We start from the raw sequence: 26,331 nt of genomic DNA on the forward strand, positions 1-26,331 counted from the left end.
CAGGGAGCCTTCTTCTCCTTCTGCCTGCTGCTCCCCCTGCTTTGTGCTTTCTCTCTCTCTCTCTGACATACAATTAATAAAAACTTAAAAAAAAATACAAATATCCCTTTCTATCCCAATGGTTTCCAGCATTATTTAATGTTTCTTTTAGGGATAGAAAAAAGAATAGAAAATGCAAGCCCAATCGCACTTCTATAGCTAAAGAGACTTGACAAGAAAATCTTGTTGCCATGAATAAAGGAAATAATGGAACACAAAGTCAAAACAAATATAGCCTGACTTCCCAAATAGCATGTGTTTTTCATCCTCCACTGTTGGTATTATTAAAATTCTATAGCATAACTTTAAAAATCTGGAGACCAACTCTCTAGCAACTGAGATTACCCATCATGGCTTTGAATCAGGAGGTATGGGGGGGAAAAAAAAAAAACATGTTGTCTGAAATGAAGAACAAGGAATTTCTTCGCCAGTAGCAAAGCCCCTAACAACATGAGAACATCAACCAGAGAGGAAGAAACATGATGGGCCAACAGTGTTCATGAAAGGTCTGAAAGATAAAAAGCATGGGATGAGCAGAGAGATACCAGATACACAGAAAAAACTAGCCACAAGAGAATGGTAGAGGTTATGGAAATAGTGATAAGAACAATGAGCTTCACGTACAGAGCTGCTTTCAGACTCTGTGGTCCAAGGAGGTCTATAAACTTGCACACATATACATAACACTGTAATATTAAAAACACAGTGTGATCTTTTTTCAACAATTCATGCTGGAACAATTGGACATTATATGCAGTAACACATACACACACACACACACACACACACACACACACACACACACAGACTTTATACCTTTCACAAAGTTTACCAGGATCATAAACCTACATGTAAAATTCAAAGCTATAAAATTTCAGAAAATAGTTTGGGGGTGGAGTCTTTTGGGTTTTCCATATAAAGAATTATGTCATCTGCGAAGAGAGAGAGTTTGACTTCTTCATTACCAATTTGGATACCTTTTATTTCTCTTTGTTGTCTGATTGCTGTTGCTAGGACTTCTAATACTATGTTGAACAAGACTCCACCCCCAAACTACTAGAACTCATATAGCAATTCAGCAACGTGGCAGGATACAAAGTCAATGTGCAGAAATCAGTGGCTTTCTTATACACTAACAATGAAAATACAGAAAGGGAAATTAGAGAATCGATTTCATTTACTATAGCACCAAGAACCATAAGATACCTGGGAACAAACCTAACCAAAGAGGTAAAGGATCTGTACTCGAGGAACTACAGAACACTCATGAAAGAAATTGAAGAAGACACAAATAGATGGAAGACCATTCCATGCTCTTGTCTATAGACATTGTTAAAATGTCTATACTGCCTAGAGCAATATATACTTTTAATGCCATTCCGATCAAAATTCCACCGGTATTCTTCAAAGAGCTGGAGCAAATAATTCTAAAATTTGTATGGAATCAGAAGAGACCCCAAATCGCTAAGGAAATGTTGAAAAACAAAAATAAAGCTGGGGGCATCATGTTACCTGATTTCAAGCTTTATTACAAAGCTGTGATCACAAAGACAGCATGGTACTGTCATAAAAACAGACACACAGACCAGTGGAACAGAATAGAGAGCCCAGATATGGACCCTCAACTCTATGGTCAATTAATCTTCGACAAAACAGGAAAAAATATACAGTGGAAAAAAGACAGTCTCGGGGCGCCTGGGTGGCTCAGTGGGTTAAGCCGCTGCCTTCGGCTCAGGTCATGATCTCAGGGTCCTGGGATCGAGTCCCACATCCGGCTCTCTGCTCGGCGGGGAGCCTGCTTCCTCCTCTCTCTCTGCCTGCCTCTCTGCCTGCCTCTCTGCCTACTTGTGATCTCTCTCTGTCAAATAAATAAATAAAAAAAATATATAAAAAAAAAAAAAAAAAAAAAAAAAAAAAAAGACAGTCTCTTCAATAAATGGTGCTGGGGAAACTGGACAGCTATATATAGAAGAATGAAACTCAACCGTTCTCTTACACCGTACACAAAGATAAACTCAAAATGGATAGAAGACCTCAACGTGAGACAGGAATCCATCAGAATCCTAGAGGAGAACATAGGCAGTAATCTCTTCAATATCAGCCACAGCAACTTTTTTCAAGATATGTCTCCAAAGGCAAAGGAAACAAAAGTGAAAATAAACTTTTGGGACTTCATCAAAATCAAAAGCTTCTGCACAGCAAAGGAAACAGTCAAAAAAACAAAGAGGCAACCCAGGGAATGGGAGAAGATATTTGCAAATGACAGTACAGACAAAAGGTTGATATCCAGGATCATGAACTCCTCAAACTCAACACACACGAAACAGGCAAACATATCAAAAAATGGTCAGAAGATATGAACAGACACTTCTCCAATGAAGACATACAAATGGCTATCAGACACATGAAAAAATGTTCATCATCATTAGCCCTCAGGGAGATTCAAACTAAAACGACATTGAGATATCACCTTACACCAGTTAGAATGGCCAAAATTAACAAAACAGGAAACAACATGTGTTGGAGAGGATGTGGAGAAAGGGGAACCCTCTTACACTGTTGGTGGGAATGCAAGTTGGTGCAGCCTCTTTGGAGAACAGTGTGGAGATTCCTCAAGAAATTAAAAATAGACCTTCCCTATGACCCTGCAATTGCACTCCTGGGTATTTACCCCAAGGATACAGATGTCGTGAAAAGAAGGGCCATCTGTACCCGAATGTTTATAGCAGCAATGGCCACGGTCGCCAAACTATGGAAAGAACCAAGATGCCCTTCAACGGACGAATGGATAAGGAAGATGTGGTCCATATACACTATGGAGTATTATGCCTCCATCAGAAAGGATGAATACCCAACTTTTGTAGCAACATGGACGGGACTCGAAGAGATTATGCTGAGTGAAATAAGTCAAGTAGAGAGAGTCAACTATCATATGGTTTCACTTATTTGTGGAGCATAACAAATATCATGGAGGACAAGGGGTGTTAGAGAGGAGAAGGGAGTTGGGGTAAATTGGAAGGGGAGGTGAATCACAAGAGACTATGGACTCTGAAAAACAATCTGAGGGGTTTGAAGTGGCGGGGGTTGGGAGGTTGGGGTACCAGGTGGTGGATATTATAGAGGGCATGGATTGCATGGAGCACTGGGTGTGGTGAAAAAATAATGAATATTATTTTTCTGAAAATAAATAAATTGAAAAAATTTAAAAAAAATTTCAGAAAATAACCAAAATAACACAGGAAAAAATCTAGGTGAACTTTGACTTTATCTTAATTAATTGATGAATTTGAGAGAGAGAGCTGCATATTGGGGGAGGGAGTAGGAGGGGGAAGAGTCAGAGGGAGAGGGAGAGATAGAATCTCAAGCAGGCTCCATGCCCAGCATGGAGTCCAACATATGGCTCCATCTCATGACCCTGAGATCATGACCCCAAGATCATGACCTGAGCAAAATCAAGAGTTAGATGCTTAACCAACTAAGCCACCCAGGAGTCCCTTTAAATACAACACCAAGGTGTGATTCAGGAAAAACAATTAGTAAGTGTACTTTCTTCAATTAACAATGTCTGCTCTGTTAAAGAAACACTATTACATGAATAAGAAGATAGGGCACAGACTAGGAGAAAATATTTGCAAAACTCATATCTGATAAAAGACTGGTATCCAGAATGTACAAAGAATTCTTAAAACTGATAACAAGGAAACAAACAGTCCGATTAAAAAATGAGCAAAAGATCAGAACAGATGCCACACCAAAGAAGATACACAGGTGGTAAATAAGCATATGAAAAGATGCTAATATGCTCTTAGGAAACTGCAAATTAAAACAATGAAAGACCACTCTACCCCTAATAGAGTGGCTAAAATGCACTGACAATACTGGATGCAATTGAGGAGGTAGATCAACAAGGACTCTCATTGCTGGTGGGAGTACAAAATGGTGCAGTTGCTTTCGAAGGCAGTTTGACAGTTTCTAACAAAGCTAAACATGCCCTTACCATAGGATCCAGGAATTAAGCTCCTTGGTATTTACCCAAAGGAGTTGAAAACTTATGTCTGTATAAAAATCTGCACACAAAAGTTTATAGCAGCTTTCTTCGTAATTGTCAAAAATTGGAAGCAACCAAGATAGCCTTCAATATGTAAACGGATAAATGAACTGTGGCATATCCAAACAAGAACATGCTATGCAACACTGAAAAGAAATAAGGTATTGAGCTATGAAAAATAACCATGAAGGAAGTTTAAATGCATATTGATAAGTGAAAGAAGGAAGTCTGAAAAGGCTACATACGATATGATTCCAAGTATATGACATTCTGGAAAAGGCAAAACTAGAGATACAGTAAAAAAATAAGCCATTTTCAGGATTTGAGGGTAGGAGGGAGAGGTGAATAGGTGAAGCATAGGAGATTTTTTACAGGGATGAAATAAATTATTCTGTACAATCCACTGTAATGGCAGATACATTACGCATTTCTCAAAACCTATGGAAGCATATAACACCAAGAGTGAACCATAAAGTAAAATGTGAACTTTAGCAAATAATAAAGGTCAATGCAACACCAAGGCTGTATCAATATTGGTCCTTCAGTGTAGCACACTAATGTAAGATGTTAATAATTAATTATAAATAAAAAATAAATTAATGTTTAATTTTTTGTAAACCTAAAACTTCTCTGAAAAACAGTCTATTTAAAAAAATATATATAAAGGAAGAGTGAGGAAGCAGACAAAGCTGAAAAATTTTTGTGTCCCAGGATAGGCAGAGGGAAGGGCACACCTTTACACTCTTAATGGTAGTTAGAGGATGCTTTTACTCAGGGTTACATGCTACTTGGTGATAATAGATAAACTTAATTTTGCCATTATTTTCAGAAATAAGGTATTTTATTTAAATACTTAGGAGTTTAACCTAAACTGGTGATTTATACCTTTAAATAAACTAGTACTTTCATAATTACACATAGACACTGCTGGCCAGCCTTGGGCTCAACTGAAGAAGGCTGGGTCCCAAATTAACTTCCTTAAAATTATGGACTGAGAGCTAGCTCTTGAAAACTTTTCAGTGGAACAGAGGGAAAATTTACCAGTTCTTGAGATCTATGACAGGAAAATGGATTCCTATAGCTGTGCTATCAGAAAGAAGGTTTATATTCAACTTTTTTTTGGGTGCATTTTTCAATATAAGATACTTTCAAACCAGATTCACTCTTCTTATCCAACCCATTGAAACACTGCCTGTCTAATTTTGTACAAAATCAGCATATGCGTGTCCTTCTTCCTAAGAGCAAAATCAATTTATTTGCCTATTCTCACTTTAAATAAACTGAGGGGATGAGACAAGTGAGAATTTGGAAGTAATTAATTACTAGAGCAAATTATTTCAATTAATTTTATTATTAATAACACTTAATATATAACCTACATTTGCTATGTGCCACTCAACATTGTTTTTCTTTCTCCAGGAATGGAGCACTATGTTTTGACCGGTAAATCAATTGCTTCTCCTGTATAAACAATTTTTACACATTTTTAGAAACTTATTATATATGAAAACCAAAGGATCTTAGACTGAGGACTTAAGTGTTAAGTCCAATAGTTATTCTCAGTGCTGACCTTAGCTTTTAAACAGAATACAGGCCCTTAGGTTTTGTTTGGTTTTGGTTTGCATAGCAACTAATGTACTGAAAAAAACCTTCAAACTTTCCATTTTTTCACAATATCCAAGAAAAGAAAATAAACAATATTCAAAAATGTATTTTTTTTAGCAAAATGAAAAAGACTATGATTTTATTGCCTGGAGACACCATGGTATCTTTGGTATTTTTCTTAGTAAATAAGCAGAAAGAATGGTGAGGCCCCAATTCGAATAGCTCATTAGATGTATCTTTAAATCATCAACACACCATCTTGGTGTGTTGACATGAAACTTCAGTTAACTCCAGAGTTAAACAATGTAGGAAGAGCTGGCTAACAAACTCTGGGGGCTCCATGGCAACGTGTAATAATATCAACCCATTTGAAAGGAAGAAAGAAATACTGGCATCTTCTTGCAGCACAGAAGTTTCACGGTATTCCAAGTATCAAGTCCCTGGCCTTTTAGATTCAAGCCAACAGTGAGAAATGACATAGGAGATACTTCAGGTAATGTGCTGAAACTAGAGAGCAAAAGGAAGGAAGACTGAAAAATCCATGTGTATACATGTATATATATATGTGTGTGTGTGTGTGTATAAATTTTTTTGCTTTTTTAAAAAATTTAAGTTCAATTAGCCAACATATAGTACATCATTAGTTTCAGATGTAGAGTTCAGTGATTCATCAGTGCTCATCACATCACATGCCCTCCTTACTGCCCATCACCCATTACCCAATCTCCCCTCCCCCACCACCTTCCCTCTAGCAAATTTCAGTTTGTTCTCTACAGTGAAGAGTTCTCATGGTCTGTCTCCCTCTCTAATTTCTTCCATTCAGTTTTCTCTCCCTTCTCCTGTGATCCTCTGCATTGTTCCTTACATTCCATATGAGTGAAAATCCCTACATTCTGTATCAATTACTAAAAATACCCCCACAGAAGGGAGCATCACAGCAGTAAAATCAAAACAAAACAAAATAACAGCCACCAAAAAACTAAACCCAATACCGAAGCAAGCCTATTGCCATGGCACTCAGGAAGAAACAAAAGGAATGTGCGAGAGAAACAAGGTGGCTGGAATACAGGCTCAGCACATGTGGCAAAGTGGGAACAAAGCAAGATGAAACAGAACAAAACCACTTCCAGACAGTGAAGAGCCCTATGGGAAGCATCTCAAAAGAAACAACAAGACAAACAAAAAAGGAGTTTTTCAGAAACAATAAATTAAAGTTTTCATTTATTTGCTTTTATGAGACAAAGAGTTATAAATGATCTTGTTGGTAAGACATTTCTCCTACTTGTCTATAAAAAAGAAAAAGATTTGGGGCACCTGGGAGGCTCAGTTGGTAGAGATGTGACTCTTGGCCTCGGGGCTGTGGGTTTAAGCTCCATACTGGGCATAGAGCTTACTTAAAATAAAAAAATAAATGAAGTTGTACACAAGTATAGGATATTTTTTAATTATATGTAAAAATTACAATCTTACACATGGTTAAAAAAAAAAAGAGCACTGAACTTTTGCACTCCATTAGAGAGAAAAAATGTGGTCTTCTCTTATCTGCAGGGGACATAAGGAATGGGATTTGCTGCAGGTACACAGGTTGTTAAAGAGATTAAAAACACACATCTTCTGGAGCCTCACCCGGTGTTCTTCCTCCAAACTGCTCAGCCTCTTGGTGGTTGTCCTTGCCTTAGGAGAGTAAAACGTTTTTGTTGTTGTTGTTTTTTAAAGATTTTATTGATTTATTTGACAGACAGAGATCACAACTAGGCAGAGAGGCAGGCAGAGAGAGAGAGAGTGGGGGAAGCAGCCTCCCTGCTGAGCAGAGAGCCCAATGTGGGGCTCGATCCCAGGACCTTGGGATCATGACCTGAGCCAAAGGCAGAGGCTTTAACCCACTGAGCCACCCAGGTGCCCCAAAACATTTTTTATGAAATACTCAGAAAATACAGAAAAGAACAGAAAAGACCATTAAAACTCTCTATAATCTCACCACCCAGAGACAATGTAAAGTTCATCATATTTCAGAAAACAAAAACCTACATTAAAAAATATATATATACTGAGAACTCCACAGTCCAAGATTTGAAATGGATAAAATGATGAACCTGAATTCCGACACTTGGATAGTCTAGTCTCAGTAATTGCTGATGTAATTTGTTTCACTCTTCTGGCTTTCAGTTTAGCATGAATCAAGAAAAGAATGATACGCTTATCTATTTAACTGTAAATTCAAAACTGAGGATTACTATACTTATTAAGTGATCTAGAGGTAGAGCTGCCTCTCTAGATGATCTGGATAATGGGTCACAATAGATGCCCTAGATGATAACTGATGATGTCATCTTCCCTTGTGATTCCCTAAAAGCCTGGAAATATTATTTTGCTAGTCATGGGGAGGTACAATTCTGCACCCCCAGTTACAATATATGTTTTTCCCCACACCACCAAGAGATTCTCAGACATTAGCTGGGTGTTTCATAATTCAACTCAATTCTGACACTTTCTACTTGGAGATAGCGTCAGATCCCACAGGTTAAGGGTACAGTTCTGTAAGACTGCCATTTGCTTTCAGGTGCCAATCAAAGAATCTAGGTTGGGGGTACCCGACTGGCTCAGTCAGAAGAGCATGCAACTCTTGATCTTTGGGTTGCGAGTTCGAGTTCCAGGTTGGGCCTAGAGATTACCTAAATAAATAAATAAACAAATTTTTTTAAAAAGTCCATGTTGTCACCTGACTGACCAGCTATAGATCAGAGGTTATAACAATGTTCTCTTTGGGTTTAATTAATTTACTAGAAAAGAAAGAGGAAGACTCCATAATATGAGGGAGAGGACCTATGAAATTTCTTAGAAAGAATATCACATTTTGATCACTTCATAAAGATAAGAGAAGAAAGACAGGAAAGCTATCTAGGTCCATCTTTCCCTGCTAAAATAAGAAAAACTCACCTAATGTAAAGATGAGCAACACCTAAAGACTGCAATTGAATCCCAAACAAAGTCACTGTAAGTAAAAGAAATTAAGAGGCAGAAAACACCATTTCAGATGGTGAATATATGTTGGAAAACTGTACCTATAAAACAGATGGAAAGTATAGCATAATATTTCAAAATTAAGAATTATGAACACTTAAAAACTATGAAAAAAGCCATAAATCAGAATTTTAAAAATTCAGAAATGAGATTAGAAAAAATGAAGTTTTAAGAAAGAAAGGGCAGAACTCAGGAAAAAAATTAGAGTTAAAATTTAGAATCTTAACATAAATGAATATTTAATTTGGAGGAGCAGAGGGATATTTAAAAAAACCTCCATAATGCCGTAAGGAAAACAGAAGGTAAAAAGGAGAAAAAATTTTCTAAAATCTGGGCAGGATATAAAAAAATAATTCTAGAAAAATGGGTAGGTAATAGGAAACAACAAAGAAGAGCCAACATAAGTATAAAGAGAATTCCTAAAGAAGATAATCAAGCATTGGAATAAATGAATGTTAAAAACACTAAGGAAAATTTCCTGAATTAAAGAAATAATCACTTAAGTTACATATTGCAAAATTACATCATGTACCTGGGAAAGACTAACCTATTAGATGGTGGTCTGGGAAAACTACTGGATTTCAAAGAAAAAGGAAAAGGAGTCTTTCAGGAATCCAGGCAGAAAAATGAAATTACTTGCAAGTGAAAGAATCCCTTTTATTACCACTTTTGCCAGAAACCAAAGGAATAGTATGCTTAAAACTCAAGGAAAAAGACTGTAAGTAAGGGGTTTATATTCGGCTAATCAGACTTGCAAGTACAAAGGCTGTGGACAAAGCGTTACGAACACGAAGGAATTGTAGAAGGCACCTCCTAGAGAATAAGCTTTAGACAATCAGATGACTGGAGAATATTAACATAAGTCTAGTTGTGAATATACAGGTACCTGCACAGCTAAGACTAAATGTTTGTTGTAAGGAGGGATAGTGTAGCTCGTAATGACTATATGCTTCAACAATCAGGTATGTACAACTAACCAAAAATGGGGCAAGAATGGGGAGAAAATATAAAAAGTAGAATAAGTTCATTAATTTCTTTATAGTCATAACTAGGGTTTAGATTTGGGAGTTGAAAAAAAGAGATGGAGAAGAAGATACCAGGGATGCCTGGGTGGCTCAGTTGGTTAAGCGGCTGCCTTGGGCTCAGGTCATGATCCCCGCGTCCTGGGATTAAGTCCCACATTGGGCTCCTTGCTCAGCGGGGAACCTGCTTCTCCCTCTGCCTCTGCCGTCACTCTGTCTGCCTGTGCTCACTCTCTCTGACAAATAAATAATAAAATCTTTTTAAAAAAAGAAGAAGAAGAAGAAGATACCATCTAATTTCAGTATTGCTCATCATAGAGAAGAGACAAAAATAGAAGAGGCTAATGGCAACATATCAATATATTAGTAAAAAAGGAAACCATTGGAACAATAATAACAGCAAAAAAACTGCTTCATTTTACAGGCCATAATTTATGCGTGTGTGTGTGCATCTACGCACACACCCATGAGACATTATGTGCCTCCTGGTAGAGTGGTGGGGAGTGGCAGAGGGAGAGAGAATCTTTTTTTAAAAAAATTTTAAATTTTTTAATAAACATATAATGTATTATTAGCTCCAGGGGTACAGGTCTGTGAATCGCCAGGTTTACACACTTCACAGCACTCACCATAGCACATACCCTCCCCAATGTCCATAACCCCACCACCTTCTGGGAGAGATAATTTTAAGTAGGCTTCACGCTCAGTGAGGAACCTGCCTTGGGGCTGCATCTCATGACCCTGAGATCATGACCTGAGCTGAAATCATGTGTCCAATGCTTAACAGACTGCTAAGTTGATAACATAACTACACTGAAAGGATTACATAACTGCACTGTTACCTTACTTTAAAACACAGTAATGTGACTCAACTTAATCAATCATGAAATATGCCCTAAGGTAAAAGGAACTGTAAACATATATCTTAAATTGGCGCCAGTAATCTTACTGGTGGTAATGTTAGTATTGTTATCTAAAACTGTTGTGTGTATGTTGTGGGTTAAAGCAAGTGAGTAAGTCCATATAGTTGAAAAGCAGGGTTTTGGGCTCAGAAGGAAATCTCTGTGTGAGTTGGATGAGGTTAAGTAAAAAGCCTGTATTTCTGAATTTGAGTTGGAAGTGCTAGCATGAGCTCATGATACAATCTATCCTTAATTCTGTCCATTGAAAAGATTTAGAAAAAAATTACCAATCCATTAGCAATAAAAGCCTCTAGGTTTCATATTATGGTCTCTATTTGTTACTCAAAGGAACCTGATCTGTCTGATTCCATGTTGGAGACAAGAACTGAACCTGCTGAGCCTATAATAACTTTTCATGCCAGAAAGCAAGGAAGATGTCAGAGACCACTTGGATTTTATCAAGAGAATTCAGGATCCAACTCAAACTGGCTTTCACTGGCCAATGAACAATTTGAATGTAAGTTTAGTAACAGCAATGGGTCAAAACATATCAGATATGTTTAAATTCATGAATTCATGCTTATGCTAAATGAAATGTCATGATCCTTATCATAGGCTGCTTGGGGACCAATTAATTATTTTGTGTAAATTGGTAAGTAAAAGTAAGGAATGAAGACAAAACAGTAGCTTAAGATGCCCCAGGAGCTGATGAGAAGTTTCTTATTATAGGAGTATTCCAATGCATGGATGAAAAAGTAAGGGATATAGTTAAAATATTATTACTTTATCGTTCTTAATGAAACTAGGCAATTATGATCCATGGTGGCTATCATCACAAAAAGAGACAACCAGACATTATGTGCCTCCTGGTAGAAATATATACTACCACTTCTGAGGTAGTATTGTCAAAAAAGAAATCAGATACATTTTTCCTTGTCTGAAAGGCCTTTCTCCTTTTCTTTGGCCTATCCAAGTTCTTTTTATCCCTTATGACCTTTCAAGCTTTATTTCCTCCAACAAAGCCATCTATGGGATGAATGACTTCTCTAAAGTCTTGGAGGACTTGGAGCAGTGCTGTCCATGGAAAATATATGACTCACAGGTATTTTTAAATTTTCTAGTAGTTAAAAAATTTTTTTTCTAGTAGCTATATTAAAAAGTACAAACAAATGAAGTTAATTTTATTAATATATTTGATATAACTTAATATATCCAAAATATTATCACTTAAACATATAATCAAAAATATTAATTACACATTTCATGTTCTTTTATACTGTCTTTGAAATCTGGTGTGTATTCTACATTTATGGTACATTTCATTTTGTGACTGGCCACAATTCAAGTGTGCAAGAGCCACATGTGGACAGTGGCTACCATAATGGACAGCACATACTTACAGAATCTTTTTGATAACTTAGCACATGACTATCAGGTCTAGATAGATGAGAAGGCATCTCAGGCAGAATTGGACCATAAATGGTCCATTAAATTGGACCCACAACTGGAGTAATGTCAGCCCCTAAACATCCTTATGACACTTTGATATTTTGTTTTCAGAGCCATAGAGAAAAATGGTGGTAACTGCTGTGGACTAAATGTTTGTGTCCCCTTCTGCCCCCAAATTTGTATGTTGAAGTCTAATCCCCCATGTGACAGTATTGGAGACAAGGCCTTTGGAAGGTCATTAGATCAGGAGGTCAGAGCGCTCATGATGAGATTAGTGCCCTTGGAAGAGACAGGAGAGAGCCTGCTTCTCTCTCTGCTCTCTGGGCCATCTGAAGACCCACACTATAAGGTACTGTCTACAAGCTAGAAGTCAGCCCACAGTAGGCACTTGGATCTTGGACTAACTAGTCTCCAAAAGTGTGAGAAGTGATGTCTGTTCTGTAAGCCATCCAGTCTATGGTATTCTGTTCCACCAGATAACATGCTAATGAGATGATTTCCTCCTCACAAACAAGCACCAGTTCCGTTCGGTAAGAGGAAGTGGGAGGCCAGCAAAGAAGGTTTCCCTGCCTCAGTACATAAAGAATACAGGGGGAGTCCATCCAAGACGGGGGGAACTGAGGCTAATCACATCAGAGGTTTTCATTCTAAGTAACCACTAATGTATAGTTAGAAGTTACCACTGGAGTGTCCTGATCTATGTTTCACTGTTTGTCGGAACTGGATAGATATTTTGAATTTGGATCCAAGAGGCAGTATAGCTCGTTCTAGATATACAACTACAGGTTGAGGTGAATAAAGTCAAGGATTGTTCCTTGGGCATTAAAAAAAAGCATATGTCATTAAAAGATAAATGTTTCCATTGAATAAACAAAAAGAACATGTCCAGGGAAGCATTTCAAATTAAAAGATCTACAAAGAACAACAAAGTCTGTGACTGAAAGCTTCTGAGAAGACTTCTTGCCTGCTGGTAGGTAGATTTTTTATTGAAAGCCTTCTTATCAGCATTTAGCTCAAGTATAAACATCTGATTATGGCCACCACCTGTCTCTACAGGAGTATTCTCATTTCTCAATAAACCTGCTTTCGTGCCCTCTGTCCTAGTCAAACATATGCCTGGTGACTTTCTCAACAAGGTGATTTCCTTCTAGTTTATTTCCAGCCCAGTAGTGGTAGAACACCCTGTTCGCGGGCAGTGAAACTCTACTCCCCTGAAAAGGAGTCTCCAGATACTTCCCCTCCAGGGAAGTGAAATGAACCATGATCTTGCTTAACCTGCACCTTCACTCCTTATTTTCACTATTCTTTAAAGCAGTTGCTCTATTCTTTCAGAGATTTTTTTTTTTTTTTAGTGGCAACTTCATATTTACATTACTCTGCCTAGAAGGCATGTGAGGCTTTTCCTGATACTGACCTCAGCTAATTAGCATGACACATGCCTGGCTAACTAGTTCTTTGGATCAGTGTTTGGTATGGGAGAGGCAGTGGCTGACTGGAAAGATTAGGGGCCAAGGTTTCCACAGCAGCTTCCCCTTCTTACCAAAGCCTAAATTGGGAAAAGCCTTTCTCTTCCAAAGTGAAGAAAAAATAATGTCAAACATAACAATGGCTTGAAGAGTAAAGGGAAAAAGATGAAAACTCAAACGGCTATACTTCTTCCCCCCAAACCCAATTCTTTGCTGCACTGAAGAGGGATGGGTGGGAAATGATCCCTGTAGGGAAGGTGTCCCTGACCAACACTTGGGTCTGGTTAAAGGAAAAAGGTCCTGGCCAAACTATGGCTCTTGGGTTCATAGTGCTTTATTTAACAGAACCCTTCAGTGAGTTTGGGATCTGCAATGGAGACAAACTGCTTCTCATGAATTAACAAAAATTTAGAGAGTGGAAGAGGCCAGCATTTGGGGTGGGGAGTAGCCAAGAACATGGTGATAAACCAGGCCTAAAAGGTAGTGTCACCATCTTGAAATTTCCCCTAGTGGGGAATAGCTAATAAGTTGTTATGACAGCATTGCCTAGATCTCCACTTTAATCTAGCACCTACCCTGCTCTGCTCTGTAATTCCCTTATGTCAGTCCAAACCTTCAGGAAAATTCTGCTATATCCAAAGTCATGGTATTCATGTTATTGGAAGATGGGGCCGCTGGTATCCAATGTGGGGCAAATGGGACCAAGAAGAGAGGAGGCAAACAAGAGAAATAAGAGTAATGGTTTGGATAGATAGATGAGAAAAATGCCATCTCTGGAGAATACGAGGTATACCAGGAATAACTGGGGGAGTGAAAGGGAGCAATTTCCCCAAGTAAGAGGACTGAGGTTTCCACTGTTTTATTTGCATACTAAAAAGCTGTCTCTCGGGCACCTGGGTGGCTCGGTTGGTTGGGCAACTGCCTTTGGCTCAGGTCATGGTCCCGGAGTCCCGGGATCGAGTCCCGCATCAGGCTCCCAGCTTCATGGGGAGTCTGCTTCTCCCTCTGACCTTCTCGCCTCTCATGTTCTCTCTCACTGTCTCTCTCTCAAATAAATAAATAAAATCTTTAGGGAAAAAAAAAAAAAAGAATTAAAAAGCAGTCTCTCTAAAGCTGTAAGCGTTGAGGACATCTGGTTCATACCAGTGTTAAAATAATTAAACCACCTGAGTTATCTGCCAGCCCCATGGTTCCCAACTGTATTTCTCAGACTAGTGAAATTTTAGGGACTGCTGAGGTTGTCATCTTTTTATTGTATTATGCAAAGTATTTTAAAAATGAATTTTCAGGGGCACCTGGGTGGCTCAGTGGGTTAAAGCCTCTGCCTTCGGTTCTGGTCATGATCCCAGGGTCCTGGGATGGAGCCCTGCATCAGGCTCTCTGCTCAGCAGGGAGCCTGCTTCCTCCCCTCTCTCTCTTCGGGCTTCTCTGCCTACTTGTGATCTCTGTCTGTCAAATAAATAAATAAAATCTTTAAAAAAATGAGTTTTCAATCTTGTTTCATAAAACAAGAGCTATTTAAACATGTAGACAGGCAAAACGGAAAGGGCATAATTTCATAACAATTGTTAAAAATGTTGTTTTTATCTGGAATGATCTCACACTTTCAACCTACTAAAAATATGTATATATATTTTTGTTTTTCTTTTTCTTAAAGGTTTAGTTATTTATCTTAGAGGAGGAGCAGGAAGGGAGAGAGAGAGAGAGAATCCTAAGTGGACTCCACGCTGAGTCGAAGAACCTGACACAAGGCTTGATCCCAGGGCCCTGAGATCATGTCTTCAGCCAAAATCAAGAGCTGGATGCTTAACTGGATGAGCCACCCAGGCGCCCCCAAAAGTATGTATTTTATTTTATTTACTTTTATTTAGTTTTGCAGTTTCCTTCAATCTTTCTTCACTTATTCACTTTTCAGAAACATTAGTAAATGAACATGACTCTGCCCCTGTCCTCAATATCTCAGGCTTTTCTAGGGAAGTCAAGCAGGTGACCCAGCTGCACACAGAGCACCTGTGCTTGTGGCAGAGAAACTCACCAAATACTAAGGGCAGAAAGGCCAAGCAACAGTTTAAAAACAGCCCATCTATTTCTAAGCAGAAGTGTAAGAAATACTAAATAAAGGCTGATGTCAGGACTCACTTTGCACCTAACATCTGAATGCCCTTCCCAATGATTTAGGGGAAAACTGACAGTGCACCCCAGAGATCAGGGAGTTTTTCAGGCTATTCATTCTGAGCAAATGACAGGGCTAGGAACACAACTCACTGAGATGGCACCATCTCCGCAGGTCTGTACCGCACACTGGACAGGAAGAGATGAGTGACACGGAATTGGGAGGATTAAAAACTGTCCCTCCCACTTGTCCCCAGTAGAATGGTCTGCACATGGGCACGCTGTTCACTTCAGGACATCCAACCTGAAGGTCAGCAGGCAACTGGCCAGGGTGAGGGCTGCGCTGCCTTGGCGACCTTTGGTGCCAGCCTGGAGATGGGGAAATTGCTTAGGGAGATGTCTGGGAGTGATGGTGGGCAAACTGGTCCATGCTACTCAATACTACTCCAAGCTACCAGGTTTCTGAGCTCTGGTTCTCACTGAGAGTTAGAGAGGGAGGCATATTGTGGTATCCAAGTCATCTGGTTCTGGAATCTTCCAAGGGAGTAGGGAACGCTGGCACAGTAAGAGATACACATACACATCCATATGGGAAGAAGACCCAGAGGCAGGCACAATGGCAAGTCTTCTCTTTTCTCTGTGCCCCAGAGGGGACCATATCAGATGGAAAAATCTACCTATGCATTTTTTCTACATTATATAATCAGAGTATATGTGTCAAAGGGGTAGTTGCTGAAGCAGTCATTTCCTCCCCTTGCCTCACCTCGATTCTTGTCAGAAATAGGTCTAGAACTTTCCCACAATTATCCATCCTAATTTAACATCAAAACCTTCATAGATCAGCTGATGGCTGCAGTTGCAACATCTCTGGCCAGGTCTTCTGGCTTTTCTGAAGCCCAGACGTGTGACAGTAGTACAGAATCACAGGAAGTGACTATTGAACACACACAGCTCGGCAGCTTGCGTCCATTCTCACACATTCCTATTTTAGATTCTGAGCAGCAGTCCCTCCCCAGGAGCTATGAAATAGAAGGGTCTGGCAGAATCATCCAAATGAAATGAGGTTCCTTCTCCCCCAGGGATTAGGCACACAAGTGCGGTCCTTTCCCTCCGCCACCCCAGAAATCTTGAGTTTCCTAGAGAAAGGCCCAGCAGGGGGCCAGGAGCCACAGAAGGTGCAGGGAACCCGCCCCTCTGCAAAGCCCCGAAATGCCAGGGGACCAGGCCAGGGAAGGTGCGAGATGAACCAGAGTTGTCCCCGAGGCCGGTTGCGGGAGGATGCCGCAGCCTCGAGCAAGGCACTGATTGCATTGAAGGGGAAAGGGAACGAGGGTCCTCCGGTCCCTGAGGACTCCCGAGGTCAATTCCCAGGGGACCCAAAGCAGCGACGGGGTTCTGAGATCTGGCAAGTTCCTGGGAGTCGAGCGAGGAGAGCGAGTGTCTTACCTGGCCAGGCTGGCTGGTGTAGTTGAAGGAGTAGATGTTCTCGGTGCTGAGGCTCACCACCCCGCTGTAGACGCGATCAAAATCGGCGCCCCTGGCGGGGTCGCGGGGGTCGCGGCGTGGGAGGGCTTGCGCGGGTCGCCGGGGTGCCGCCGCCCGCAGGAGCCAGGGTAGCAGCGCGCAAAGCAGCGCGAGCCGCGGGCAGCTCCGCATGGTGGGCGCCGCGCCCCTGCTACCAAGCAGAGCCTCCCTGGCGAGCGAGCGAGCGCAGAGCGGGTCCTTCCAAAGCCCCCCGGCGGGCCTGGGCGCCGGCTTCAGCGCAGCGCGGGTGATGCCTGGCAAGCCCCGCGGGCGAGTGATGGCAATCAGCCGGCGAAGACCCGATCAAATATTGATGCAGCCGCCTGGGGTCTCCGCGGGAGGTCGCGGGCCGGGGGTAGCGGGGGCGGAGGGTACGGGGGCCTGGGGCTGCTGCTTAGCTCTCCCGCTTCCAAGTCCCTTTCCTCCCCCTTTTCTCATTTCTGATAATCCCCCACTTACCCAGCCAGAATTTCAACAGATTTAGTCCTTAATCAATCTCAAAAAAATAATAATAAATAATAAATTTTAAAAGGCATTAGAGACATTAAAGAAAGAAATAGTTACTAGTCTTAAGAGTCAACCTGATAAGCCACGAAGCAGGAAATACAGTCTGTTTCAAGTAAATGTGCACCGACTGCAAGCGAAGAAAGAGAAAGCAACAGAGCCTGTCCCCAAAGAGGGTGCACGAGTTTGCTTTTCCTGTCTGCTACCTGCAGAGAACTCCCGCCCGTTTGAATGATGGTTATTAACTCTCACTTTTCCCTTCACTAACAGAACCCCTTCCCAGACACCTGTTTTATTTCTTTATCATCTTCTACTCTCAGGGAGAGCCTCACACTATCGCTTTCTCTCTCCCTCGCTGTTTGTGTACCTATTGCATATGTACAGTCATAAAGACAATGAAGAGATAGGGTAAAGAAGACAATTTCCAACATGCCTGAAATCTGGTCCCGGAGGTTGTCAAGGTCTCAGAGAAGCTGGATTTCTGCAGAGGGTTACTTTCCGTCTGAGCCAACTTCTTGCCTTCTTCACTTCTGCGAGGACTTCTTAGATTCTGGGAGAATCCCTGGGGTTCTGAATTGTTTTTCAAAAGAGAGAAACTAGAGGTCATTATAAGGAGCTATTCTTCTGGCAGAACTTAGGGGATTTGATTTAAACAGCTGGAGAGACAGATAAAGGGTGAGGTGGGAAGAGGATCCCTGGGAAGTCCTTAGGGAACATCAAACAATCACTGTTCAGGTGCAGAAGAGAACTCACTGTCTTATTTCAGCTTCAAGTTATTTGTAAACTAGAAAGTAATAAAATTGCATTCGGTCTGAAGGAGCATTTAAAGAGAAGCCAGAAGAAGAAAAGATCATGTTCAAAGAATTAAGTTACAGATTAAAATCCTAGCATTTACCATTCAAAGGGAGGGTTTGATTTGTTTAGTTATTTTAGAGAGAGAGAGAGAGAGAGAGAGAGAGAGCACGCAAGAGGGAGGAAGGGCAGTGGGTGAGGGAGACAGAGAATCTCAAGCTGGCTCCACACCAGGCCCTGAGTTTCACTCGGGGACTGGATCTTATGCCCCTGAGATCATGACCTGAGCCAACACCAAGAGTTTGAGGCATAACGGACTGAACCACCCAGGCACCCCAAGTTGTTGTTGTTGTTTTTAACCTCACTGAATTCCTGTAATTTATTAAAATATCACAAATGAGTTCAATACATTTGGTATAATGTTTCATAACTGTGCAATTAGAAAACAATACTAAAGGAAGATTAAGTTAGAGAGTACTTATTAGGACAATTTTCACTTTTAAAAAAATGTTCTTGAAAATGTATGGGCATAAGGACAAAAATACAAATTCAAAGAGGAGTCTGGGGGTAAAGTTTAAAGTGCAACTCATTGTTTTGAGAAATATGATAATTTCACCCAGACATTGAACTGCTGTATTTAGAGTGTCTGTATCTCTTTTCAGAATTTAACAAAATTTAATAAACTTGACGTTCATCAAGTCTTTCAAGTTTAGCTGGCCTGGCCATTTCAAGCACTCTCTACAGCTAGAGGGTCATGCAGTCCTACTCAGCACACAAGAGATGAGGAACTGGCTTTAGCACAAGGTAACTCCTTCTTTTGCGGGCAAGTGTCTCATTACTAGAACAGTATTTCACATTCTAAATTGAAATCTGCCTCTCTTTCACTCACTGGCATGGGTTCTGCCCTCTGGAGCCATAGGAATAAACTTAATCCTTCTTCCACATGACAGCCTTGTGGGTATTTGAAGGAGCTATGACCCTAACTTTAAGCATTGAAATTAGAAGTGATTAGAACAGATCCTTTATCTTAGCAAAGAAGCCAAAATATTTATCTTAAAGCCATTATAGATGCCATATATATAATTTGAATTATATATTACAAATTATACTATGATCTAATCCTCATTCCATTGAATGGCCTTGGGTAATTAACCTCTCAGGATCACAAGGTTGCTGTAAAGATGGGGGGAGGGTCAGAAGAATGTTTCTGAAATTATATTAGAAAGTTTACATGTTGTATGACTAAATATTGTTATTGTATGACTCCTAGATCAACAGCTAAAAAGTTAAATTCGGCTCAGCAATCAGACTTGTAGAATATCTACAGTGCCAAGCTTCCACTGTGACAGGCTGAATATATGAACAGTCAATGACCAGATTATATATGATAATAGACCTTTGACCCCAAACTCTACAGCATCTGGTCCAGGAAGACAAACCACAATCTTTGCAGCAAATGGCCCAGAATGATCAGGACTTGGTCAGTGACTGCCGAGTTCCCCAATTTTTGCCTCTGCTCCCAACTCAAGATCCATCAGAGGAAGCCAAATATGTTTTGTGAACCATAAAAATGTCCCACTTCTAGTTAGTCTGCTTGCAGCTTCTCTGAACCACCAAGATACAATCAGAGTATTCTGAAACCTTGCCTTTTCTTCATTATAAAGTGTTCCCAGTCCCCTGCCCGTCTTTGAGTCTTGGTAAAGCAGAGGAGATGGTGGCTTGCTATAGCAAGCAACCTCTGCATGAGGAAATCTGTTGCCATTTGAATGGCTCCAGCCTTTACCCAGGTGTGATACTCACCAAGGGCCTCTGGGCCTTACAGCTCGCTTGTTGGGTATGCGTTGACATGGTGAGTGAGCACCATGTCTGAGCTTGGCTTTTTTTTGCTTCTGACTTCTTTGGCTATCTCATCTCAGTTTGATATCTGGGTTTTGTTGTTGGTTTCCATTTGTTTGGCATCTTTGGTGGAGCTCAGCTATTCTTTTTCAGCCATCTTTGCTCTCTTTCCTGCTTCTGTTTTGTGTTCTATTTTCCAAAAGTATTGGCTGTCATAGAGCAGAACACTGGACCAGCCTTCTTTTGGGAAAACTTTGCTTTGGATCACCTATAAAACTAGGCTATCCTTTGTTTCCATTGTTTTGTCCTTAGAGTTTGGCTTTGATTCCCAGAGAACATTCTCTCTGGTTTTCCACCTGCTCGCAGGTATAGGTTGTTGGGTCTACATTTGGAGGCAGCTCCCTTCAAGCTGGAGTCTCAAGACTCAAAGTGCACAAGCATCACTTCCAGCTGCCAGCTCTTACAGTCTCGGCTAAGTCTAATTCTTCTTTTCCTTTTCGAGAAGCTTCACTTCTTATATGTACACTCATTACAATTCTAATTTTTGCACCTATGTTTCAAATGATGAAATTTCACCAAGGATGACCTGGGCCTTAAATGACCATTGTGGAATATCGGCCTTGACCAAAATTGTTTATTTGACAGGTGCTTTAAAAAACAAAAAGAATAAAGATTTTTCAGATCCAATGGACCCCATTTTTTGAGTGGTTTGCAGAGGACTTCAAATGAAATTATGTTAAAAATTCCTTTACTAAAATATTCTTTGGTCAAAACTAATGAGAAATTTGGCAAGCTTAACCTATAATCTAGATTCATTTAGATAGTAAGTCCTCCCCCTCCTAGTCCTTCAGTTACTTTCCTGTGGCCAGCTCTCTCCCTTCCCCCTTATTCTTCTGAAGTCCCTCCTTCTGCACCTCTTCCTTCCTTTTCCCCTGTTCAGATGCCCTATCTTTTCCCAGCAACTCTCTAAAGCCTCCAAATGCTAGTTGACTCCAATAGTCTATCCCTCCCATAAGCCAGGTATGCAGGTGTCTGTAGAATTTAAACTTTGAATCTGAGACGAATTAAGAGCTACAATGAATGATTTCCCTAAACCCAAGCAAGACTAGCGAAGACTCATAGAAGAATTTGTAATCCTTTGGATGCACATGACCCAGAGTTGCCTGACCTGTATCAACTTGCATGCATGTTGATCAGAACCTCAGATGCTAAATCCTGGATGACAAAAGCCGATTGGATCAACCTGGAAAGCGACCTGAGGATCTCTCTTTCCATGAAAAACCTTCGGGTCAGAAAAAGGCCAGAAAAAGAAGTCTAAGTCTCCTAAGAGCCAAACCCAAAACATTTCTAATAAAAGTTGATTGGATCATAATTTAATCATGCAAACAAATAAAAAGATGAAACTATAGGAGATTTGGGGACAAACAGAAAATATCTCCCAACAACACTAACTGTTCTACATTAAATCCCTCCATCTTTGCTCAATCTCTTCCTTGGTATAAGCATAGAATAAAAGTGTAAGTATTTCAAATAACTCAAAGATTTGTCCCTGTCTCCCGGCACTGAGCTACAACTTTTGGGTCCTTGATTGACATCTCTTCTTCCTCTGTGATACCGCATCTACAAATTTATAGGGAGAGATCTACTTTGCAAATAGTGCTGTAATACTAAATGCACACCAGAGGGACTATTTCTTGAGGTTTCAGAGGATGTATCAATTCCTAATCAACTTGTGTCTGCTTCGTATAAAACTTTCCTTCTCCACTATACTTGATGTATACTCCAGATGCAGATCTTGACATTGTACTTGACTCTTTATGGGCTAAAATCCCCTTTGACATAGGAAAAATAATTGGAACAGCATATATTAAAGTTCATTTAGAGCTTATCAAGTTCTCAAACTTCCTCAAGGTTAGAAGCTAGAGCAAGAAAAGACTCAAATTTATATTTGAGAGCCTTATATAAAGAGTCCTTTCTCATAAGGTACATGAGCCCTTGTAACATTACTGTCCTGCCAGTAAAGAAACCAAGTGGACAAGTATATTGATTTGTTTAAGATCTCAGGACACCAATACAATTGTTATCTCTCCTTCTCCATTAATACCTACCCCAAATTCCATCCTGTCATCCATTCTCCCACAAACCACCTCCTTCTCTGTAGTGGATCATTGCTAGTGCCTTTTCTGGATGTATTCCTACACTTAAGAGTCAATATCCTTTTGCCTTCATCTGAGGGGACAATGATAGACATGGATAGCTAGACCCTAAGGGTTCACTGAAGCCCCTTCCTATTTTTCTTTGGCCTTTAATCAATGACCAAAAGATCCAAATTTCCCTTATGCTTCATTTCTGATGTAATATGTGGGTAATTTCCTACTTTGTTCATAGAAGCCTGTAGCTCTCAGCCTTAACAGAAAAAAGGTATAACATCTCAAAAGAGATAATTACAGTTTTGTCAAAACAAGGTACATTATTTAGGGCATGGGCTATTTGAAGGAGTGAAAAACATTCTCTCATAAAAGGATAAGGACTATCCTAGACCCCTCACAAAATTATAACTGAGATGACATCTAGGTCTAATATTTCAGACAAGGGGTGTAATTTTTTTCTGAGATTGTGACACCTCTTTATGAAATGACTAAGGTTTTAGTAAGATCCACTCTCTTCTGGGAGCCCAAGTGTTACACAAGCCTTTAATCTGAAGAAGGGTCCTCGACAGCCCACTTGCCTGGACATCCCTACCAACAACAGAAACGCTTTTGTCTATTTGTGCATGAGTGTTCTGGGGTTTAAAGCCTCGGGGCTTTAAGTCAACTTCACGGACACCATAAAAACCCCATCACTTACTGTAGCCTCACACCTACTCCAGTTGCAAAGGATAATACCCTCTGTGTTAGGGCAATAGTGCCACTGCAAAACTTCTTTGGAATTAGTTCTAGGTTCCTTGTTCGATATTATGGTTCCTCATGCGGTACTGACTTGACTACTGGTCAAGTCTCCTGGAGAACCCGCAACACCCTGAAGTCCATTGATTAACCTCTTATGGATTTCTGTTGCCCTCTCCCTCTTACATTCCTAGCCACTGCTACAATACCCTGAATCCTACCACTCTTTTGCTTTGAAGAAGAGGAACTCCATAATTGCCTTTCTTCAGTTACAGGACTTTCTGCAAATTGCTTAGCTTTACTGGAGACTCACACTGAGAATCTAGACCTACTATTTGTTCATGGGTGGTACTTCAGAATTGAAACTGGTTATTAGGCTATCTCTAATAGTATCACTTATCTAAACTTTCCTTTGTAGGATAGTCATCTACCTGAGGTAAAGTTAGTGCATATGGCAGAATTCATAATATTTTGCAGAGCTTGTCAATCAGACAAAGTCCTGAGAGTAAATAAACATGCATGCAGATAGCAGGCATGTTTCTGGAGTAGTGCATGATGTTTTAGAAACAAAAAGTTTTCCTTACTTCTGCTGGAACACCAGCAGAAGTGAACAAGTTAAGGAACTTTTAGATACACTTCTACCTTCCAGGGAGATGGCTATTTTTTTTTTAAAGATTTTATTTATTTATTTGACAGACAGAGATCACAAGTAAGCAGAGAGTCAGGCGGAGAGAGAGAGGGGGAAACAGGCTCCCCGCTGAGCAGAGAGCCTGATGTGGGGCTCGATCCAAGGACCCTGGGATCATGACCTGAGCTGAAGGCAGAGGATTTAACCCACTGAGCCACCCAGGTGCCCCGGGAGATGGCTATTGTAAAGACTGAGGCTGATGCTAACAGAGTTAAAGGAAATCCTCCAGCAGATCATTTTGCCAGATAAGCTGCCTTAACCAAGCTTGTGATACTAACTAAAACCCCAAAGGATAAATCTCTAGATTGCCTCAAAGAGGCCATCATTAAATACCCACATTAAACGACTGATTTGGAAATGGAAGAGTGGAAAGACGAAGAATATCCTTCACTGAGATCATCCTTGGCACACTCAACATGGCCATTTGGTGACACCAGATGATTTCAAATGATTATTAGCTGAATTTCTCCATGAAAAGGCTCATCACAGTAAAGACAAATTGCTTACTATTGGGGTGCCTGGGTGGCTCAGTCAGTTAAGCATCTGTCTTTGGCTCAAGTCATGATCCCAGTGTCCTGGAATCAAACCCCACGTCAGGCTCCCTGCTCAGTGGGTAGTTTGCTTCTCCCTTCCTCTCTGCCGTTTCCACTGCTTGTGTGCTCTGGCTCTCTCTATCTCTCCCTGTCAAAAAAATAAATAAAATCTTTAAAAACTTGCTAACAATTTCAAATCAACATTAGTTGGGAAACTTTAAAAAAAGACAGAATGCAACCTGTAAAGATGAGGCATGGTGGGAGCCAAAGTCTCAAAGTCCCTTTAAACACCTTCGGATGAGTTTTATCCAGTTCCCACTCACCACAGCATGGGCTAAGCCATTTCCTTGCTGAATATCTTTGCTGTAATTTCTTTCAGTCTCTGAAAAGCTGTTTGATTTTATGTTTCAAACCCGGGGTATATCAATTTTTATATCCAATGACCAAGACAGAATTTATATGAATCCTTTTAAAAGAAATTTGTGAATCATTACCCTTTCTCAAGAACTGTATTGTCCTAGCATCCACAAACTTCTGGGAAAAATCAAAAGAACAAATGGCATCCTTAAATTAAATTAGCCAAACTTTCAGAAATCCTTGAGCTCCCTTGACTAAATGTACTCCCACTAGTCTGTAAGGCCATATGACCCATTCCCTCAGAGATACATTGATTATGTCCCAATGAAATGTTAACAGGAAGGCCCACACATTTAGAAATTTTATGCTTGATATTAGACTCTTCTCTGTAGCATGGAGATGTGGCAAAATATTGCAAGGGAAACATGTACCATACCCATGAGTAAGGAAGTTAAGGCCAGCTTCTCACAACACTTTTAAATAGGCTCTTTATGCGGCACTGGGTGGCGCAGTTCATTTAGCATCCGACTCTTGGTTTCAGCTCAGGTCCTGATCTTCTGGGGCATGAGATGGAGCCTTGTGCTTGGCTCACTGCTTAGTGGGGAATCTGCTTGAAGACTCTCCCCCTTTATCTCTCACCCAACTCAGGCATGTTCTCTCTCTCGCTCTGTCTCAAATAAATAACCTTAAATAGGCTCTTGATGAACATCAACTAGGCAATTTCATCTATTGGAAGAGACATTGGATAAAACATGCTCTTGAACCTAACTGAAAGGGATCTTATCAGGTATTATTACAAATCTTGCCAATATTAAAAAAAATCAATGTCATTAAAAAATCTAAGCAGTTGTGGAAACAAAGTCTATTGACATGAGAGTAAACAGACTGTTTATTCAGAACTTGATATAGGAAAGATTTCAGCCACCATCACCTACATTAGGCAGAGACTCAAAGATAGGAGAGGAGTAAAAAGACTTATAGTGTAATAAAGGGAAAACTTCAGAAACACTGATTGGAAGTTGGAATACGGAAGCTGGAATTAGGCTAAGTAGAAGCAGGGCATCTTATGGTTTGGGGAGCTCACCCAGCTTATATTTGGACCACGCAAATAAATCTATATAAACAGCTTTCTTGAGTATAACTGATGATAAACTTCACATATTTAATATTTAACGTGCACATATCACTTGTGTTATATACATACATATCCATGAAACTACTATCTATATATCCATTACCCTCTAAAGTTTCCTTCCTCCTTTATGTCTCTCTCTTGTTTCCTCCCTGTAACAGATGTAGAGCAATTCAGGTTATCTGTTTTTTTCTTGAGAAAGTCTTGGTAATTTATGTCTTTCAGGAAAGTTGTCCATTTATCTGTTTTATTAGATTTATTACCATAAGGTTGTTCAAAATACATTCTTTTAGTGTTTGTAGAATATTTCACTGCTCTCACTTCTGATATTGGTAGTTTATAGGTAATTTTCCTGATCAATTTATTTAGAGGTTCAGCAATTTAATTAATCTTCTCAAAGATCCAACCATCACTGT

At 40.1% G+C, this 26,331-nt stretch overlaps 2 protein-coding genes across 11 annotated transcripts in view; one reads left to right on the plus strand and one right to left on the minus strand.

The window, feature by feature from the left end:
- Positions 1 to 17,897, minus strand: part of SIDT1 (SID1 transmembrane family member 1) — a 101,075-nt gene extending 83,178 nt beyond the window's left edge. For 2 of the 8 annotated variants that reach the window (XM_032348674.1, XM_032348663.1), the window contains exons 1-2: positions 17,770 to 17,895; positions 17,111 to 17,684 (exon numbers count right to left, since the gene is read on the minus strand). In XM_032348674.1, the coding sequence (XP_032204565.1) occupies positions 17,111 to 17,320 (210 nt within the window). In that variant the 5' untranslated portion in view covers positions 17,321 to 17,684; positions 17,770 to 17,895. The other 6 variants (XM_032348653.1, XM_032348602.1, XM_032348631.1 and 3 more) reach the window with 6 other exon arrangements.
- SPICE1 (spindle and centriole associated protein 1) overlaps positions 16,652 to 26,331 on the plus strand; it is a 66,895-nt gene continuing 57,215 nt past the window's right edge. The window contains exon 1 of one of the 3 annotated variants that reach the window (XM_032348569.1): positions 16,652 to 17,069. The gene's annotated coding sequence lies outside the window, so the exon portion shown is untranslated. Of the gene's footprint in view, positions 17,070 to 19,166; positions 19,289 to 26,331 lie in introns of those variants that run through there. The other 2 variants (XM_032348580.1, XM_032348541.1) reach the window with 2 other exon arrangements.

This window comes from Mustela erminea, chromosome 1, assembly GCF_009829155.1.
Source record: "Mustela erminea isolate mMusErm1 chromosome 1, mMusErm1.Pri, whole genome shotgun sequence".
Lineage (NCBI taxonomy): Eukaryota > Metazoa > Chordata > Mammalia > Carnivora > Mustelidae > Mustela > Mustela erminea.